Below are 15655 nucleotides of genomic sequence, written 5' to 3'. Positions count from 1 at the left end.
AGAGTAGAACTGCTCCTTCTCCTTCCTCTTGGTTCCTTCTTCTTTCTTACCAAGAGTTTTGACCCTTTTTCCTGATGAAGAAGTTATTCCTACACATAGTGATGGAATCCTGCCTGATGTATTTTATTAGTGTCCTTTTTTACATTTTATTGTGTATGTATTTTAGCTTGTAAGGAGCATGGGTTACTATAAATACTCAGCTCCTCTCTTGTATTGGGACTTTTGAGAATAATGAGAATTGAGTTTTCTGAAGCAGAAACTGTTCTCTCTTGAAAGTCATAGGCTAGAGAGTCCAAAGACTCCCTCTAGCCACCTTCCAAGCACACTCTCATTCCTCCATTTCTCCAAACTTCACAGTGCTACTCATTCCTCCACGCTACCTCTCCTTCGCTACCACCTCACATGCGTCAACGTTTTTCATTTCCTTCTTCAGCCACGCGTCCGCTCCCTCATTCCACATCATTTGCTTTTCTTCTCTCACATCAGACACGCACATCCACATTCTCTCTTTCGTGAAAGCTTTTCTCCATCTCGCAGAACCACATCTCGTTCTTCCACTCGAGAGTCTCCTCGTTGCCAGCCATTCTTCATCACAAATCCATCTCTTCTCCTCCGTAAGTATCAGATTCACAAGTTTCTTCATCTTTCTTCCACTGTCACCAAATCATCTGCACATTTGTCTAGGGTTTCTTCATCCTTCATCATTTTCTCTGATTTTAGCTGATTAAAATCACTCTTGATTCGTTCCAAACCTTTTCCACCGTTCAATCTTCATTTTGAACCGATTAATCGGTTCATATTGGGTTTCCTTCCATTTCTAGGGTTTCTATCGAGTTTAACCCTCTCTTTTTGTCATTTTCCGCTGCGTATTCTTCGTCGGAGAAGCTTCGAGGAGGTCCGGTTCGTGTTCGCGCAGCTTCAATCGACCTCTCCTCGGGCGTTCGTCCATCAAGTGGTATTCAGAGCAAGGTCGAACACGCTTCTAAGGTAAGTATCTCGGTTCGTCTCTATTCTTAGTTGTTCGGTTTAATTCTGAGTTAAGTTTGTTTTGCGTCTCTGTGTCGAGTTTTCTTCTGTTTTTGCGTTGTTTCACGTCTCTATTCATTCATCTTGTTTTTTTTTCTCGGTTTGTTAGTTAATTTCTTTACGTTCGTGTGTTTAACTTTTGTTCGTGCATCTTCATTCAGTGAAATTTGTGTTCATGTGTTTAGGTTTCCAAATTCTGATAAGTTTGCTTGTTCTGTGTTTGATTCTTTACCTTGAGTCAGTGTTTTTATCATTTTATTCGGTGAATCCAATTTGTTTGAGTCTTTTATTTTCTGAATCTTATTCTGTCATGTTCTAGTCTTGTGGTTTGTTTTAATTGTCATTTTAATTCGAGCTTAACTAGTTGTTGCTTATGTTTTGTGATTCATTTGAGTTGCCTGCACTGAGTAAGTTCTGCTCACCATATGTAAGCTATGACATTGGATTAATGAGCTTGGTGGCAGATTTCAGTGGTAGAGAGAATGAATCTCATGTTTTTTTTTTAATTTGTTAATGTTTGTTGATAACTTTGCATTGGTTTACAACACTAATTTAGTGCCTGGTTATTTCTGCACTTGACTGAGAATTTGGCATTGAGATGCATTTGATTGATTAAGCCAGTACCATGTGCATACTATATAAGCAATGAATTACTTTGGCAAAGCTTGGTCTCACTGAGAAAACTCCAATAGAGTCTCATTTACAGTTGGCCGATCTGCATTACTTTGCTTGTGTCTATGTTCTTTGCATTTCTTAATCTGGTTTGGCATTAGGTCCTTGCTGGACATCTTGCATTAACTTCCTAGTGTCTTGGGTGAATTTTAATTGTTGTCTGAGTTTAGCTAGTTGATAAAAAGCTATTTGAATCTGCGTTAAAATTTGGGTGGTAGAGTTGCTTGAAATAGGAAAATATCAAGGTTAGCTCAATCAGATTTCATAAAGGCACGTTTCTGCTTATGTATGCAATACAAACAAGTTTGTTTTAGCATTTATAACGTGTTGAAGCAAAGAAAATGAATGTTTTAGCTGACCTATGTGTTTTCACTACTTGAACCACCAAATTCTGACCAATTTTCCTTTCACAAGTTGCTGACTAATTGATGTGTATTCATTTTGAATTCTGGAACATGGTAGCTGGACTGTAGCAACAGGATTGACCGTAAAAAGAAAAAAAAATTTGAACATAATCAATCAAAATAACCATTGCACAAGTTTAAAAGCCAATTGGGTCAGTGCAGTTCAGTATACATATTTTTTTGAAACACAGAAGCAGAAAATGTCTTTAGAAACTGGTACAGTTTTATTCAAATGCATTTGAGTTTCAAATTTTGATGCTATTGCAACTTGTTTCTGTTTCTTGTTTTCTTAATCTATTCTAGATCCTTTGGTAGGTTTCCTTTGAGTGCTCACTTTCTTCAAAGCTTTGTTTCTTGCTTGTCTTGGTTGATAACTCGGGTTTTGTCTATCACATGTGCAATCTATTATGCTGATCTTAATTTGAAGCTTTTAATTGCCTTATTCATCTGATCTAGAGTTGTCTTAAGCAATAGATCTGTTGTGCTGTCATTGTTTTGTGGCTGTCCTGCTCTGTTCTGCATATCACTTTGCCTTAGCCTAGCCATTCTTATTTGAAAAGCTGTTACATTCTGGTTTCTGGAATCTGAAAGAAGGTTTGTGTGCTTGGTAGTATCTTAGGTGGTGGTGGTCTGAAAGATTCTCAAGCTTTGTACTGCCAAGGGAGAATCTCCCTTCCAAACCTTTTCATTTATGTGCTTTAAATTTCAAAAGAGAAGCTTGAGTGTAGTGAGTTTAGTGAGGCTGACTTGGCCTAATTCCTTGGCACTTTGAAATAGAGAATTCATTGTTAATCTAACTGTTTTGTGATTGTTCATTGTGCAGGAAAAGAAATTGGATCAATTAGATTGGAGCAGTTGTGATTTGCTTAAACTGACATTGCATTCATTTTGGCTTATAACTGTTTGCTGAAATCATTGAGATATTATATGTCTGAATGTGATTACTGATTTCATGGTTTGCTTACAATTGTTGAAATCTGTTGAGTCCTTATTAGCACCATCACTCTTTCTTTGTTGAGATCATTTTTCCAAATGCATATAGAAAATATTTTCCTGGTATTAATCACATGCAGATTTCAGTTTTGTTCAGATTGATTGATTGCATACCCTTGCATGCCACCTAGTTATTTGTTCATGGATTGATTTATGCATGAATTGATTTGCTTGGAGTAACTAGGCTTGTGCATGAACTTGTTTTAACTGCCAAAGCATCATTCCATTTGTTTTAGAAATGACTAAAGCACTTAATTTCCAATTCTGACTTCCTGGTTGAATTAAGCACATCATTTTTTTACCCATTGGATTTATCAGATTTTAAATTAGAATTGAATGGTTGTTTAAATCAGTTTAGTTCAGCTTTGAATTACACCCATTGCATCTGGTTAATGTCCATTCCTATTTGTATTTGCTGGATTTGGGTTTGATTTTGTATGCAGAAATGAACCAGTGCAGGGTGTCAAATAGAAGTTGAGATTAGTTTAGAATGAGCATGAGTATAGCTTGAGCAACCAGTAGCAGCCATCTAAACTAAAGGGAGTTATCTAGTTTAATTGCTTCTGACTGTTTAAACTGTTTTGGATTTAAATTGTTCATTGTTGAATTACATGATCTGCTGAATTGGTGTGAATTATCTATGCAGAGTTGTTTTCATTGGAATTCAAATTGTCAAGGAGTTTAATTGAGCAGCTGCAGAATCTCACTAGAAAGTTTGTGCAGCCAAGAGAAAGGGAAGTTCTTACTGCCCTATATTTTTGTGCAAACTAGTTTTACTAAGGGTGTAAGTGACAGCAGCCTTGATTCATTTGTGTTGCAGGATTGGACAAGTTAATTTCTTGATTAGGCTGAGAGAGGTAGTTGAAGGCCATATTTTGATCAAGTGAAGCCCTGCAGCAGTGAACCGTACTGATGAGTCGTTATTTCTTGAATTATATTTAGTTTAATGCACTTAAATCAACCAGGGAATTGTGTTTAATTGTTTGTTATTTCCCCGTTTTCTGAATTCTGCTTAATTTGGTCGGAAATTTGTAATTGTGCTAATTTGGGTTTTCTGAGCTGATTAAGTGCATTTTTGAAGTGCAGGAAAATTTCGGAAATACATTTTGGGACATCAGGAAGAATGCCAAATAAATTCAAGACTCTCCATACAGACATTTTAGAATTAATTAAATTGTAATTCAGTAATTTAGAATTTCTGTATCAACTCTTATATTTTGGGTCAATTTTTGATAAATTAGATTAGACCCAAAAATTAGAAGTTAGTGACTTGGACCTAGGGTTTTATTGTGTGGACCCCATCCCTAATAAAGGGAGGACACACGTCCTTAGAGAGGGCCCAGCCGCCACACATTGGGACACTTTTTACGCTCACGGTCCCATTTGGAAGTGCATCCAGCAAAGCAAAGATGGGTGTGCACGTTGGGCTTAGTAGCTGCCACGCGTCCAAAATATTTTCTTCATTTTCCAGCAGCCACATGGGAAGAGGGGGTGCATCCAGCAGCTCCAGCAATTTGAATTGGGTTTGGCTTCCAGCACATGTTATGAAGAAGGGAGCCCACGACTTGTAAAGATTGTGCACGTTGATTCAATTTGGAAAGCCTTCACGTAAGAGCCACCTGCAGCATGGACGAAGAGGAGATCTCATGTACAACAACTTGGAGCGTAGCGGTCCAAGGCCCAGCAGAGAGTAAATCCAGCGGCAGTAGCTTGAGGTGCACAAAGAAGGCACACTGGTCCAGCTAGCACGGGAGGATACCACGCGTCCATCTTTTGAGCAGGTGGTGTCACGGTTTTGGGCCATTCAATTCTTCTAGAGAAGAGGCACACACGGACATCATTTCCCAGCAGCAGCCACGCAGAGAAAAACTCTCGGTGCAGGTCCAACACGTCTCGGACAGAAGCATCCAGCAAGCGGTCCAAAAAGCAAATGCAGCATGGGCTGAATGGAGGAGCAGCGTCCAGCTTGGAGGAGGGTTTTTAAAAAACCCGTGAGGCTGGTAAGAAGGTGTGTCTCGGCCTGGAGCTGTTCCAGCCGTCACCTAGTGAGAAAATGAAGAATTGATTTTGGCTTGAAAGAGAGGAGCACACGGAAAGGGAAGCATCACAATTTGTTTAAGTTTCTTAGAAGCTCTGATTCATGATACTTACTGTTATTTTATTTTGTTTGTGCACACGGTGATATTATTTTTAAAACACTGATTACATTGAATGAAGTGTGACTTTCATATTGCGTAGAAGCACATTTATTTTCTTTCTTTTAATGAGAAGCGCATTGGTAGTGTGGTGTGTACGGCAGAGAGTGGGATTAGGAAGAAAGATGGATAGTGCTGGAGTGCACACGCGGGATGGATTTTGAGTGGTGCTGGCAATTTTTTTTATTTCATCTCCTTTAGAAGAAGTAGCTGCATGTCGCCACCTACAAAGCTGAAATTAGAGAATAGGATGTTTTTTTTTTTTATGAGGGAGAAAAGTTGAAGCAAGAATTTGGTGCACTCGGTGGATTATGCTCCCTCAAGTTGATGATGGAATTTTAGTTTTTTTTTTTATTTATTGGAATGTGCACATGGTTTCGTCCAGAGGAGATAAAATCATATAGTTTTATTTTCATTGCTATTTTTATATTATATGTGATGGATGTGTCTTTGAGCTTTTCATTTTTTTTAACCTTGCATTTTATTTCGATTAAAGCACTTTTCATTTTAGTGTTGTCTATTTTGCTCAATTGTGATAATTTAGTTGTAATGTTACTTTTAATGACCAACCATTTTAATTATGTGTTTACCTTCACGTTTATATTCGTGTTTTAATTTAGTTCACCCGCATTCACAAAGTTTTCACAACCGCCCCACTACGTGTTGATCCGAGACTGAACCCAAATTGGTCCTTGTGAGACGACCTAGGAGTCACTTCCTAGTTTATACTGCATTCTTTTATGCACAACTTTTGTGAGAGGTGCGACCCTCTCATCACGTACCCAGAACGTTCAAGAACAAGACTAGTAGCATAGCTTGTTTTATTTGAATTTGTTTTTGTGTAATCTGGTTTGTAATAGTCTAGTTTAGCTTTTTGATTGGGTTTATTCTGCATTGTAAAAGGCCTTTTATAAAGTCCAAGTGCTTTGGAAGAGTCCTTGGTGCTCTTTCAAACTCTTGGCAACTTTACTTGCTTTAAATTTAGCATAGGTAGATAGATGAATGTGTGATTTGATTTGTGTTTCTCGTAGGGGTCATTAGAGTCCGCTGGATTCTTAAGTGTTGTGTTTGTTTGATTTTGTGTTCACGGTTAGGGGTGACTTAGGCTAAAAGAGATTAAACTCTAAGCCTTGTCACAATAGAGTCCGAAAATTAGGAGTCTAGCCTTTGAATGTGTTTGTTTTTTTAGTCGTGTCCTTTGATTTTAAAGGTGATTTTAGTTTAAGGGGTAATTAGTTAGTAGCCTAAGACATTTCTAGCAAGGCAAGACTTGGTACTTAAGCAGCTCTTTAGCTCACCTCTCTTACCTGGGACTTGTCTAAGTGGAAGCTTTGAACCCTTTAGATTAAGAAAACTTTTAAAAACAAAAGATGTCTTATAGTTCATATAGGTCTTCTAGGTTAGATAATGTTGATGACATGTTTAAACAAGCTAGGAATCTTCCATTCTTTGGTAAAGACATAGGTGCATTAACATACCTAGCTTGGGAAAAAGAAATTGATAAAATAAATCCTTAGTTTTATGGAGAGAGTGAATATTATGTCCTTAGCATATATCTCTCTAAGTTAGAAGAACATGCAAGAGAGTGGTGGGATGAAAGACAATATCATGTTAGGAAAGGTAGAAAGTCCTCCATACGTGATTGGCATGATTTAAAAGCTTGCATGAGAAGAAAGTTTGTGCCTTCAAGCATTAAAAGAAACCTAGAACTAATTAGGGATTGCATTGATGATGGAAAACTATTTCTTGAGAGTTTAAAGGATCATGGGTTTCTTCGTAGAGAACTAGAATTTGGGGCAAGACTTAAAGACATCAAGGATAAGAAAAGAGAAAGAGAGATTGAGAGAAAAGAAGAAGAGAAGAGAGAGAGAAGAAAACGAGAAAAGAGAAGAGAGTAGAAGAGAGGAATTAAGAAGAAAAGAAGAGAAAAGAAAAGAGGAAGAAAGAAAAGAAGAAGAAAGGCAAGAAAAAGAGAGAAAAGAAGAAAAGAGAGAAAGGCAAGAAAGAGAGAAGAAAGAAAAGGAGAAATTGTTGCTGATGACAAATTCTATTCTTTCCAAAACTTTGGAACCTAAAAGGGAAGGTTTCGAACTCTTTACTTTTCCAATCATGGTGTATTCTTCAAATATGGACTTTTCTTTCAAACCAATTGTCATTATATATTATATGAAAACATTCTCAAAATATGACAATTCAAATCTTGAGTTATTATTATCTTTAAGAAAACAATTAATTCAAGAAAAAAGTGAATTTGAACTTCTAGAATTTCCAAATGTGATAAAACAAGATATTAGAAGTCTTTATTTCCTTGTTTTATAGAAAAATTCTTTCTTGGATTGATATTAATTGAAAATATATTTGATGTTTATTGCAGATTTGTGTTTGATCCAGGAGGAAGAAAAAGTGGATATAAAAAGAATAAGGCCACTCTAAGATGGCCATGCTCCCAAAGATTGTGTGGAGCTTCTTCATAAGGCGATTGTCAGATTTGAGGACAAATCTTTTTTTAAGAGGGAGGGCATGATGGAATCCAGCCTGATGTATTTTATTAGTGTCCTTTTTTACATTTTATTGTGAACGTATTTTAGCTTGTAAGGAGCATGGGTTACTATAAATACCCAGCTCCTCTCTTGTATTGGGACTTTTAAGAATAATGACAATTGAGTTTTCTGAAGCAGAAACTGTTCTCTCTTGAAAGTCATAGGCTAGAGAGTCCAAAGACTCCCTCTAGCCACCTTCCAAGCACACTCTCATTCTTCCATTTCTCCAAACTTCACGGTGCTACTCATTCCTCCACGCTACCTCTCCTTCGCTGCCACCTCGCATGCGTCAGCGTTTTTCATTTCCTTCTTCAGCCACGCGTCCGCTCCCTCATTCCACATCATTTGCTTTTCTTCTTACACATCAGACACGCACAGCCACATTCTCTCTTTCGTGAAAGCTTTTCTCCATCTCGCAGAACCACATCTCGTTCTTCCACTCGAGAGTCTCCTCGTCGCCAGCCATTCTTCATCACAAATCCATCTCTTCTCCTCCGTAAGTATCAGATTCACAAGTTTCTTCATCTTTCTTCCACTGTCACAAAATCATCTGCACATTTGTCTAGGGTTTCTTCATCCTTCATCATTTTCTCTGATTTTAGCCGATTAAAATCACTCTTGATTCGTTCCAAACCTTTTCCACCGTTCAATCTTCATTTTGAACCGATTAATCGGTTCATATTGGGTTTAACCCTCTGTTTTTGTCATTCTCCGCTGCGTATTCTTCGCCGGAGAAGCTTCGAGGAGGTCCGGTTCGTGTTCGCGCAGCTTCAATCGACCTCTCCTCGGGCGTTCGTCCATCCCATAGAGATTCAAAAAACAAACACAGAAATCATCAAGCATTAGTCCAAAAAATCAACACGTTCTTCTTATTCAGGCTGAGGGCAAAACAAAGAGCCCTCAGCGCCACCTGCAAAGAACCAAACAGATAAAACAAAACAAACTAGGAAAAACCAATGTCGCATCGCGCTCGGGCACCCCTCAAGGGGGCTTGAGCAGCGCGCGGTGCAGTCAAGCGTGACTTTACTGCATTTTTCACTTTCAAAATTCGTTTCTACTCAATCCAAACCACAGTTAGCACAATTTAATCGGTTCAAACAGTGACAAATCATGCATAGACAGTATCAATCATCAAAAATCAAACTTTTTCATCAACATTCTTCAAACATCAAACTTTTAAGAGCTTAAAACACTAGATGTCATGACTTACTTGGTTGAAGACAAAGAATTAGTGGATAATGCTCAAACAAATGGTAGAAATCTGAACTTTTAGCAGCCACACACTCCGAAACCCCAAACTTGAATGGTTGAATGGTGCAAAATGGTATGAAATATGGTTCTTGGTGGAGGAATGAGGGGGAAAGTGATGAGAGAACTTAGGGGGAGTGTTAAGGGAGGCTAGAGTGGAAGAAATCTGAGAAAGAGGGCTTGGGTGAAACCCTAGGGTAGAAAAAATTGAAGTGGGCCGAAATCCCGCTTGAGCCCCACTTAAAAACCCAATCTGCAGCTCGCGCTGCCCGGGCGCCCTTTAGAGGGCGCTCAAGCGGCGGGCGGCACTTTCTCCCTTAACTTTTTTGGCTTGTTTTGGATATTTTTGGCCTTGGGTTCTCAAATTCAACTTAGAATTTTCAAGTTTCTTTTCCCTAACCCTCACAACAACACTTAAATCAAACAATTAATCTCTCTCCACCCCTCAAACATTCAGTTATTATAGACTATGTACAGTGGGAACAAGCAAACACAAAATAAACAGAAACAATTCAAATGACAAAAATCCAAACTAAAGAATAGTAAACAAAATAAAAGTTTGTAAAACACTGGGTTGCCTCCCAGTAAGTGTTTCTTTAACGTCACTTCATGTCACATCTTTGATCTTGGTGTCATCTTTTCCTTCTCCACACCAACTGATCTTCAGTAGCTTCCTGTTCACCCTTTTTATTTTCCTGGAAATTGGAGATTCAATCTCTGTCAGTCCATTAGTTCTGAGTTCTTTCACAACCCAAAGATTTTTATTGAATCTCACTGGGATGTCTGGTCTAAGTTCTTCATGTTTCTCCAAGGAGTCTTGATGAACACTTTTTCCTTTGTTGTCTTTTTCTTCTTCCTTTACCTGTGACAGAAAACACTTTTTACCTTTCTTGCCTGGCTTGGCAACTTTAGTACTAATCTCTGGTGCATCTCCACATGCAGCTTTGAGACTAGTCTTCTTCACCAGGATTTGCTGCTCAGCATTGAAGACATTGAAAATCACCTCCTGTTCTTGGTCTTTAAGTGTTATAGTTCCTTCATCAACATTAATGATCACCTTGGTCGTCTTCATGAATGGCCTTTCAAGAATAATAAGGATTTCCAAATCTTCCTCCATCTCCATTACTACAAAGTCTACTAAGAATCGGGGGTTGTCAGTTTAAATCATCACATCTTTCACCACACCATAGAGCTTTTTGGTGGATCCATCTGTCATAAATAGAGTTATCCTTGCAGGCTTGACTTCAAGACCACCAATCTTTTCAAGAACAGATAAGGGCACCAAATTGATATTGGACCCTAAATCAATTAGGGCTTTCCCTATTTTATGCCTCCTCACAATGCAAGGAATGGTGAAACTTCTTGGATCTTTAACCTTAGGAGGAGGTGCCTTCTGCAAGATCACACTGCACTCTCCTTGTACCTCAATTGTTTCCTCCTCTAGATATTTCTTTCTTTTGAGGAGTTTCTTCAAAAACTTAGCATATTCAGGAATTTGTTGCAGTGCTTCAGTCACAGGAATTCTAATCCCCAATTTTCTGAAAATTTCTTCAAAGCACCCTAATTGCATTTTTTTTTCTTTTCTGAAACACTCTTCAGGGTGATGAAGATTTTTCTCATTTTTTTCTTTTTTTCTCTCAATCTCTTATTTTTCTTTTCTCTCTTCTTTTTCTTCTCTCTCTTTGAATTCAAATTTTTCTTTTCTCTCTACTTCTTTCTTTTTCTCCCTCTCTTCTTTCACGCTCACAATAACTTTGCACTCTTCCTTGGGGTTAACTTCAGTATTAGCCCCGAAACTTTTGATAGGTATCTCTTCCAGCTTCTTGGCTATTTGACCAACCTGCATCTCTAGATTCCTTATAGCAGCTTCAGTGCTTTTCTGATTGGAGAGAGTTGCCTGCATGAACTGTTGGAGAGTTTCCTCAAGCTTTGTAGTTCCGTTAGCTAGAGAGAGTTGTTGTTGCCACTATTGTTGTTGTTGTGGTGGTGGTCTATTGAATTGTTCACCAGCTTGCCCAAATTGACCTTGTCCCATGCTTGGATGAGATTTCCACCCTTGATTGTAATTGTTGGGACGAAACTGGTTGCCCATGTAGTTAACTTCTTCATTGAGATTCTCGGGCACTGCACATTTGATACGCTATCGTTGAAGCTATCAAATTAATACTACTTTTCAAGGCAACTTCAGTATTTCCAAGTAGTATTCAAGAAGGTAGATAGTGCTAAAGTAACCCTGAGTCGTCTCCCAACGAACACGGAATTGCTTTTGAATATCTGACTCTTACGAATGCTATGCAATGCTTATGGATAAAAGTAATGTTTGGAGAATGTTTAAAGAATAAATAAGAAACTTAAAAACAGTTACGATGAAATAGGTTAATTCCACTACTTTTCCAAGATAGATTCATCATCGGTTATTCACGGATAATTGTTCAATTGATTATTGTTTAAGTTTCAAATTAGTTAAAGTACATTCTTAATTAATTCGAGGGCGATCATGCATTTAACCAAAGTAAATTCTCAATCAAATGCAAAACCTTTCTAGATTATTCACAATAAATTCAACCAAAGTACATTCTTAATCAAATTCTATTGTGTTTAATCATCTCTATTCTTAAATCTCCTAACCAAGTTAAAAGTTAATCAATCAAAGTAAATTCTCAATTAATTATAGTTGAAATTATTACTACCAACCAAAGTACATTCTCAATTGATAGTAAAAACCATTTAATCATATGAAAGTTCCTAAATTAAATCAAAGTAGATTCTCAATTAAACCTAGAAACCTTAGAACTCATATAATCAATATGCATGTAGATTAAAACACATTATGATGCAAAAATCATTACTTTTAACAAGATAGAGAGATGAAAGACATAGAGAGAGAACAACTTAAATCAATAATCAAAATAAACAATTGCATTAACTGAACGTAACCTCAGAATCCATCATGGAATTACAACAGAATAGCCCTAGATGCTTAGCTCTCCATGAATGGAATTGAATACAAGATGAAAGAAAAGTGAGAGGAGTATGAGAGAATGAATGAATGAAGTAAAGTCCCCTTTTCTGCCTCCCTTGAGTCTCTTTATATAGGCTTGATTGGGCTTGGACTCTGAATAGTTTGTTGATAAGATATTTTCTGTTGATATATTATATCTTTCAAATATTCATTAGATTAAATCAGTTTTAAAGAATATTTGATAGATATTAACGCAATTATCTTATATCCTAAATCTTCCAAATAACTAAAAGATCTAGAAAATGATAAAATTATTTGGAAGATATTTTCTGTTGATATTCCCAAATTAAATTCAACAACTGAATTTTATCTTTTAGATTTTCTGACTTTCCAATATTGCACAAATACCCTGAAATTTCCTCTATTTGCACTTTAGCCCCTTCAGAATTCTCCAAAATTGCACCAAAACCCCTGTTTGACCAACTTTTACCAGCTTTGACTGAGGAAGGGCGCGACCAATGAGAACTTGCCACGTGGCAACCCTCTTTCTCACCCAATTAGGATTTCAAATAAAATCTTATTTTGGCCTTAATTTGCAATTTGGATCAATAAAGTTTCAATTTCAGCTGCACAAATAAATATTAGAACATCCAAGAATAATTTATGCAACTAAAAATCACTTTTTAAGTATTTTTATTCCCAAACCCAAAAATTCCAATCATCACAAATCCTCTTTAAATCAATCATTCAAGCACATGAATTTCATCAAAAATTTAATTTTAAAGCATAAATGTGAGCATAAATATGCACTCATCACACCCCCCACACTTATCCTTTTGCATTCCTGAGCAAAATTTATTAATTCCAAGACTTTGTTCTGAGTCATTTTATTCCATATTTGCATTTTGATCAAAAGAATGAGTAGCACTAGACATAGATCAATCATCTAGGAATTACCTTGTCATGGACATGCAAATGAAATCACTCTATTTTTCACACCTGAGTTAACCTTTTTGAATTCCCAAGAAAATCAAATATGAAAGACAACACTCAAGTCAACATGTATCTATTTCTCTCCAATTCTCTCAAGTGTTTTTGGCTTGTGTTTACACTCAAAATACCCATGAAAGTAGACACCCTTGATATTTAGCAAGATTCTAACATTCACATACTTCAGAAAACATGCAATTATTGATCAGAAGGTAGGGAATTTTCTTAGAATTTCTGAGTTTTTGAAATTGATATAGAAAGAGTAATGATACTTGATTTCACAAACAAATCTATTTCCTTCTCTTTTAAGGAAGATTTTTTTTTCTTTCTTCTTCTTTTCTTTTTTTTTCTTGTTAAAACTCCAACTTTTCATCTTCCTTTTTGCTTTTTTTTTTTACTTTGTGGGTGAGGCACTCACCCACACACTTATTCCTCACTTTATTTCTAACAGAATCCATTACTCCTTCTTCTTTCCTAAGGTAAGGAACATATGATTCTTCTTTTCTCATTTGACAATGACTGGAAATAAGAAAAATAGGCTTAAGGCTCAAAGGGGGTTCCAATGGATTAATGTTAGGACAAGTTTATTTGGCCAAGTAGCTAAAACAAGAAATGCCTCAATCATATCAAATCATGCATATTCTCCTTAGTTGCACAACATAGAATCAAGCTAACTATTAGAGTATCAACAAAACATGGGCAAATCACTCAAAAAAAATAGGTATGGCACATGGTGGTCCATCCTTAACATTAAGCCCAAAACTCACATGGTTTCAAATTTCTTTCACAAAAGATTTAATCAGGAAATTCTCAAGTCAACTCAATCAGCAAATCATAAAAGCAATCCACTCATATCAACATGACTCATTTTTTTCTTCTTCTTGAATTCATGATCATTCCAGTTACTGATTCAAACTCTCAAATCCAATGCAAATATTTATTAAAAACAAATAAAATAGACAAACAAAATAGAGAACAATATTAATTGTTTCCCCACACCCCCACACTTAAACTATTCATTGTCCTCAATGTATGCCTTATATATAAAATGCAAAGAAAAAGTATGAGGGAACTTACTTCCTTCATGGTGGAAGGAATGCTAGTAGGACTTCATTGGAAAAGTCATCATGGATAGGAATGTTATCTTTTCCCTTTTCAATCCTACTAAGATGATTAACTACTAAATTATGTGACCCACTTCTGTCTTGAATAAGAGTCAACTTGTTCTTCTCATTCTTGACCATTGTGATTCCATATTTCTCGGGAACCACATGTATAGGGCCCACCCAAGTGCTGTCAGAATTTGAATATATAAGACCTATTTATAGCAACTTGGTGTCCTTTTTCTTTACAACCCCCATCAATTGAGGATTCAGTCTTCCTTGAGGTTGTCTCACTGGTTTAGCATCCTCCTCCAAAAGTATTCTATGCATGTAAAAAGAAGGGCTAATACTAGGAATATCTGCTAAAGTCCAGCCGATTGCTCTCTTGTGGTCTCTGATAACCTGTAATAGTTGTTTTTCCTGCTCATCAGTAAGCAATGCAGATATAATAACAGGGAGTTTCCCATCCCTCTCAAGATAAGCATATTTCAAATGGGACGGTAAAGGTTTCAACTCCAAAATGGGTGGCTGCACCACAGATGGCAAACTTTTACTGCCTAAGGTAATCTCAGCCACCTCAACATCACACTCGGACGCCACAGAGGTATCATCTATTAATACCGTGTCCTCAATATTACCTGTTTTACAGTTTCCTTTTTCGTCCAAAATTAAGCACGACATATTTGAAAAAGAAAAATTGTTTACAACATCACTTGATAAATCAATACAAAACAAAGAATGATCTTTAATCTGGTGCTTCCCAGCTTCCAACACATTGAACCGCACCTTCTCGTCTCCTATCTCCATTATCAATGATATTGCATGTACATCTATCTTGGTTCGTGTTGTCATCATGAAAGGTCTTCCCAAGATAATAGTTGTTGGACTGATTCCTTCATCGTCACTCATGTCCAAGATATAGAAATCTGCAGGAAAAATTAACTTGTCTACTCGGACAAGGACGTCCTCAAGCACACCTGCAGGGTTAACTGTGTTATGGTTGGTGGTACGACTGTCGCAGTCGTACCAAATTTTGGCGCCGTTGCCGGGGACCAATAACGGTTTGGTTTTAGATTTTTGTTGTGTAAATTTTTGTTTTGTTAATATGTTTGTTTTGTGTGTTTTGTCTTGTATATTTTTGTAGGCGACAACGACACCTTCAGCAAATTTTGGCGGCGTTGTCACTTCAGTCCAGGTTCTTGTTTTAGATTTTTACTGTTTTTGTTTTACTACGTTGTTGTAATCTATGTTTTGTCTTTTATATTTTTATTGTGCTATGTTGTGTATTTAGTTGTTAGATAAAAAAAAATAATAATAATTGTTATGTCTTGTTTGTGCCTGTAGCATGTTAATTGTGTTGTATTTTATTTTATTTTTTTGTTGTGATGTGATATTCTATTATCTGTATGTGTGTCACATGTGTTTTATCTGTTAAATAAAAAATTAAAAAAAAAAATAAAATAAAAAAAAATAAAAAATTTATTATGTTCTGTCTTTTGTGTGCGTGTAACATGTATAAATG

At 36.7% G+C, this 15655-nt stretch overlaps 1 protein-coding gene across 1 annotated transcript; it reads right to left on the bottom strand.

The window, feature by feature from the left end:
* Window positions 1-10237: 10237 nt before the first annotated feature.
* LOC108341315 (uncharacterized) lies at window positions 10238-10981 on the bottom strand. The gene is made up of 2 exons (XM_017579017.1): window positions 10790-10981; window positions 10238-10471 (listed from the first exon to the last, which is right to left on the bottom strand). The coding sequence occupies exons 1-2, from the start codon at window positions 10979-10981 to the stop codon at window positions 10238-10240; spliced, it is 426 nt and encodes a 141-aa protein (XP_017434506.1).
* Window positions 10982-15655: the final 4674 nt, after the last annotated feature.

The sequence above is a fragment of the Vigna angularis genome, chromosome 6 (genome assembly GCF_016808095.1).
Source record: "Vigna angularis cultivar LongXiaoDou No.4 chromosome 6, ASM1680809v1, whole genome shotgun sequence".
Taxonomy (NCBI): Eukaryota; Viridiplantae; Streptophyta; class Magnoliopsida; order Fabales; family Fabaceae; genus Vigna; species Vigna angularis.
The sequence above is the reverse complement of the archived record's forward strand: the minus strand, read 5'-3'. Positions and strand labels throughout refer to the sequence as shown.

Bases quoted from the DNA above. Each gene is read 5' to 3' on its own strand.
- LOC108341315 (XM_017579017.1), bottom strand. From the start codon at position 10,981: ATGCAGGCAACTCTCTCCAATCAGAAAAGCACTGAAGCTGCTATAAGG. The intron at 10,472-10,789 runs GTAGAGAGAAAA...GTGATCTTGCAG, and splicing joins AGAGGGAGAAAAAGAAAGAA to AAGGCACCTCCTCCTAAGGT.